A 5,437-nucleotide genomic window follows, 5' to 3' on the forward strand; every position below is an offset into this window, starting at 1 on the left:
GTGTAGCAAGCATCACAAAGTACCAATTGAGCCAAGTAAGATCAAGTTAATTGGTAAAATGGTTTTCGCTTGGGAAGATAAGATCAAGTAATCAACCATCTAAATCGAAACACACCTTACATAAAGACGGTCGACAAATTATTAGAGTACAAAGCAATCAAGAATTTGTTTCTCTTAACCAGAGTACAGTGAAGATCCATTCCAAGTTTACCTTAAAGGCTATGCAAGGTGCAATGGCAGCTGTCAATTAATCGCAATTGAATAACATAATCAGGCATTGAATTGGGTCCTCTACTTGGAAAAAGCCGCAAGAACATACACACAACAACAACAACAACAAAGCCAATGAGAGGTTAGCTCAAGTGGTGAAGGTGTTCGCATAGCTTGGACCAAGAGGTCCTGGGGGTTCAAAACTTCCCTTGGTGCTTCCTAACGGCATCGCTTATGGATGAATAAATAAGTGTCTACGAGCAGTCATATACAAATGGTAAAAATTTGGTAACTATGAGAGGATCTTAAGCCAAAGGCCAGTTGAAAAAAAAAACCCAACAACAACAAAACTACTCAAAACACACTCCTTAGAGAGAACTATATTTGTTATTGCAATGAAAAAAAAAAATCCACTACTTGAAAGAGTTGAGCTTTACAAGGAGCTTTGAATTTGAATGGAAATTGCAATCAGTGAAGGGGGCATTACACACATCTCTTCTCAACTGGAGACCATTGAAGTTGTATTGTAAGTATAACGACGGTCAACAAATTAATTCTTGAATAAGAGTACAAAGCAATCAACAATATGTTTCTCTTAACTTGAATAAGAGTGTACAAAGCAATCAACAATATGTTTCTCTTAAGTGAAATATTGTTGATTCTCTTAACTTGAGTATGGTGAAGATTCAACCATTCAAGTTGCCTTAGAGGCCATGTAAGGTGCAATGGAAGCAATCAACTAATCACAAGTAGATAGAATAATCAGGTATTGAATTGGGTCCCTTGCTACACACAAAACAACAGCAAAACCACCCAAAACACACTCCTTAGGGAGAACTATATCTGCTTATTGCAATGAAAAAAACTCCCCCACTTGCAAGAGCTAACCTTTACAAGAAGCTTTGATTTTGAATTGAAATTGCAATCAATGAAGAGGGCAATAAAGATTAAAATAATATGACAGGATGCAGAAGGGATGTTATCTACCGGAGGGTCATGAGGATTGCACTCCAGACATCACTGAAGACCTCTTCAATGAGCTCATGATGCTCTGGGGAGTTGAGGGTCAAGTAGCAGTAGAGGAGCTCCTCCACATCCATGGACTCTTCTAGATCCTTCTCCATGATCATCTCATACATAGATTGCCTGAAATCCTCATAGGGATTGTCAGACATTTTCACAAGAGCTATGCTGTCCCCCACCACCCCTTGCAGATCAGCAGGCAAAACTGCAGAAATGCTTGAACTGCTATGCCTTCTCCTCCTCCGTACAGAAGCCTCGTGCTTGCGATTAGTGTTCCCTGCACTGCCTTTCTCTTGCCACTTGCTAGATACCAAGCTGGGGTCTTCTGCAGAGCTTGAACTGCTTTTGTCCTGCCAATTGCTGCAGATCACGCTAGGGTTTTCTACAGAGTTTGAACTGCTTCTTTGCGGCCATTTATTGGATAACAAGCTAGGGCTTTCTGCAGCACTTGGATTGCTTTTCTCATGCCATCTTCTGCAAGTAAAGCTAGGGTTTATTGCACCATTGGAGTTGCTTCTCTCTTGCCATCTGCTAGGCATCGAGATATGATTTTCTGCAGAACTGCTTATCTCTTGCCATTTTCTGGATATCAAGCTAGGGTTTTCCGCGGCATCATAAACTCCTTGCTGCCAATTTATGGCTTTGAAACTAGGGTTTTCTGCAGCACTGCTTTCCCACCTGCTGGATTTCAAGCTTAAATTTTCTGCAAAGCTCAAAATGCTTCTTTCCTGCCATGTGCTTGACGTCAAGCTAGGGCTTTCTGTATTGTTGGAAATGCTCTCTTGCCAATTGGTGCACATCAGCAAGGTAGGGTTTTCTACAGTATCTGGAGTGCTTCTTTCCTGCCTTTTGCTGGGAATCACGCTAGACTTTTCTTCTGCAGAAGAAGAGCACAAACTGCTTCTTCTTTGCAATTTTCTACAGATAACGCTTGGGTTTCTTGCAACATCTTGACTGTTTCTCTCCTGCTGTAACTGCTGCTGCTGATGTTGCCCTTCTTCTTCACAACCACCTTTGCTACTCACGGCTGAATCTGCAGAGCTTGTTTCGCTGCAGAAAGAAGAGTCGATGTCAAGGGTGAGGACAAAATCTTCTGTATCATTGTCGGAAACACCATGGAATTTCTGCACAGAGGGGGTCGAAACCCTGATTTCTTTGACGGAGAGGGGATCGGGCTCACTGCCACAGCTGGACATTGAGGAGAAATCACGGTCCCAAGGGTCTGAATCTCTGCGCTGGATCATAAGCGAGGCGGCGTCTTTACGAAGCTCTGCGTCGCCATAGCTGCGCAGTTTGCCCCTGGAAAAGGCATCTGTGGAGGATTTCGTATCATCATTAGTAGGAGTGAAGGGGTCTGCATCACTGCAGCCATGGCCGATTTCTGCTTCAACGCGAGAGTTTCTTGCCCTGCTGTTGGCCCTCTGCAAACTCAGAGCTTTTGCAAAGCTTGCAGGATCTTCTTCCCGCCTCTTCCCACTTGAAGAAGATGAAAGCAAGGGCTTATTCTCCTGCTTGTGCTTTGATCCAGGCTTGATATCCCTCAGCTTTGTCACCCATGCGGGCAGCATTTTGCAGCAGAACTTATGAGCTTTTCAACACCTCGCCGCACACATTTACCTGCACAACATTGCAAAACACACCCCTTCAGAAGCCATGATGGATAGAGAGAACAAGAAGACAGGCGTCCGCCATTATCGTCGCTGGGGTGAAGCTTAGGATTGGAGACTGACAAAGCGTAGGAATTTTAAGTACCTTACACATTCAATTCAGAACTCCCGCCATAGCGGCATTGCAATGCTTCGTGATGCAGGGTTATGGCAGCGCGGATGGTGGATACGAAGGGCTTCGGGCATAGCTGCAGATGAAGGAGAAACGCAAAAGGAAAGGGGAGGCAATGAAAAGCGCGAAATGAAGGCACAGCTGATGAAGACCTCTCAGAAAGAACCAGTTACAGGAGGAAGATGGAAGCTCCATAACTAGAAGAGCTTCGAGAAGCCATAGCCAAGACGCAACAAACAGACGGGAAATTGAGAGCAAGCTGAGGAAAGGATAGAACAGTGTACCTCAGCGACGTGTGTGTGTGTGTAGATGATGGTGGTCGGAGAGAAAAGCGAGAGGGTCTCTATAGCTTGTCTGCAACTCCTTAAATGCAAAACCGCCAAACCACTGCTTTTCCCTTTTGGCGGTCTCCTCCATGACCAGACGCCCAGAGCGGTTTTTACACGGCCGGCGGCGCTACCGGCACAGGCTGGCCACGACTCCTGGTGGGACCGCCCGCTGCCTACGTGTAACGTGCGGCCGCCCGCCTTCCCTTTGACGGCGCCGTCATCTCGCCGTCTTGAGCAGTGTGCTTTCGTGGTAATTTTCGCTAAATTGAAAATTTAGCAAAACTATAGGAATTCTAATACCTTTTCATATGTATTTTTAAAATTTTAAAGTTTTTTTTGGGTACTGAATTACAGATGGCACTTCCCGGTACATCCTTGTAGAGAGTTACTGACAGTCTCTTGCTTTTGAGTCTTGTACGCGCTTTGTTAGCCCACACAGAATGGAGAGCTGGACTCATACACACACAATGCTCAAAGACGAGAACACAGGCAAGCTCAAAGGAGAGAGATGAAGCTTTCTACAAGTACAAATGAGCAAGCAACCCTAAAGTGTGAATGAGGCTACTTATATACTCTAAGGTGCCCATTCACACCTAGATGGCATAAAAACCCCAGTAGGACAAAAGTGCCCATGGCATAATTGCATGACCTCACAGTGTAGTACTACCAAATATCTAACTTGCCTTTTCATGTGCATACTTGACGTTCAAAATTGGCAAGGGTGCAAGTAATCCTCCTTTTTTTGCCTTAATGTAACTTTTGATGCTTATTTTCTTTTCTTAGGCATAAAAATGAGGTAAAACAAGCCAAAAAGAAAGCCTAGTCAACCCATAACACATGCTCCATCATGGCATATGAGCCTTATGAAGCCATAACCAACAAGTATAACGCTACCCAAAGTGAATTTCTAGGAATTTCCAACAAGCTAATTGACTATTATCAAGCATCATTGGACCCCTCAAATGTATCCAACAACCCATCAAACCCTTCCAATGTAGAGGCGGGTTGCCAACAAGTAGCTTCTCTACTTTGCCATTTAACTAAATATTCCACCAATGTACGATTACGAAAGACCTTGTTTCTACTGTCCAAAATCATTTTCGGCACATACTCAATCATCACCTCCTCATTCACTGGGAGGTAGCTCATCTTGCACAAGCACTTTCGGCCTAGGCCCGAGGTACGCTTTTAGATGTGAAACATGAAACACATCATGAATCTTTGAAGTTGATGAAATCCCCAATTGGTAAGCAACCTCACCAACACACCTCCAAACCTTATATGGCCCACAATATCAATGAGTTGCCCTTAACAGCACCATATCTAGCCTTGGGAAGTCTTAAGAAGACCCAATCCCCTTCCTTGAATTCCAATGGCCTCCAATGAAAGTGTCTATGGGCATGGTCAACCTACTTCCTAGTCTTTGGTCCCTTTCGCATACACTTATTAGGCCCAAAATGGACATGAGACCCTTTAACTTTATTGCATAGCCCATGTGGAGGCCATAAGTAGGCACTTACAAGAACTGAGAAAGGATGCCAAATGGGTGCTCACTTCAAGGGAGATGGTACTCAAATCTAGAAAAGATTAGGGGATGCTGACACAAGCTTGTGGGCCATGTTTAATGTCTAGTGGAGATGTATTCCAACCTCTATCTAATGGATTAAACATATGAGCTTTTGAGCTAAACCTCTTACCTTGTCATTATGCTTCATTTTTGTTATTAGTATTATTATTAGTGTTAATCTCTTTCTTACTTTCTAGCATGCTAAGCTGTTGATATATTAGGGAAAATTTGGACTCAAATTAGGCCCTTTAAGGATTTGTACACATTCTCTCTCTACAAAAATGGGCTCGTGGAGTGATGAAAATTTTACAGATTTACTTAGAAGTGTGTGGAAGTTGGACATTCCGAATCTACTCTTAGAGACCTTTCCAATGATATATAGCATGATGGGCAATTTTGCATATTCAAGAAGTCCCCAAATTTGGTGATGATGTGGCACATAATAATTTAGAGACTTCTTGAATATGCAAAATTGCCCATCATGCTATATATCATTGGAAAGGTCTCAAAGATTAGATTCTAAATGTCC

At 43.2% G+C, this 5,437-nt stretch overlaps 1 protein-coding gene across 3 annotated transcripts; it reads right to left on the bottom strand.

Moving 5' to 3' along the window:
• Window positions 1–748: 748 nt before the first annotated feature.
• On the bottom strand, window positions 749–3,337 carry LOC147623798 (uncharacterized). 3 transcript variants are annotated; one of them, XM_086820418.1, is made up of 2 exons: window positions 3,297–3,337; window positions 749–2,850 (listed from the first exon to the last, which is right to left on the bottom strand). In XM_086820418.1, the coding sequence occupies exon 2, from the start codon at window positions 2,799–2,801 to the stop codon at window positions 1,194–1,196; it is 1,608 nt and encodes a 535-aa protein (XP_086676544.1). In that variant the 5' UTR covers window positions 2,802–2,850; window positions 3,297–3,337; the 3' UTR covers window positions 749–1,193. The 3 variants fall into 3 exon arrangements, with proteins under 3 accessions (XP_086676544.1, XP_086676543.1, XP_086676542.1); XM_086820417.1 differs by having other exon boundaries at window positions 2,991–3,331; XM_086820416.1 differs by having other exon boundaries at window positions 2,986–3,331.
• Window positions 3,338–5,437: the final 2,100 nt, after the last annotated feature.

The sequence above is a fragment of the Cibotium barometz genome, chromosome 26 (genome assembly GCF_041138505.1).
Source record: "Cibotium barometz isolate CiBa-2024 chromosome 26, ASM4113850v1, whole genome shotgun sequence".
Classification (NCBI taxonomy): Eukaryota; Viridiplantae; Streptophyta; class Polypodiopsida; order Cyatheales; family Cibotiaceae; genus Cibotium; species Cibotium barometz.

Coding starts and splice junctions, on each gene's coding strand:
- LOC147623798 (XM_086820418.1), bottom strand. CDS start 2,801: ATGCTGCCCGCATGGGTGACAAAGCTGAGGGATATCAAGCCTGGATCA.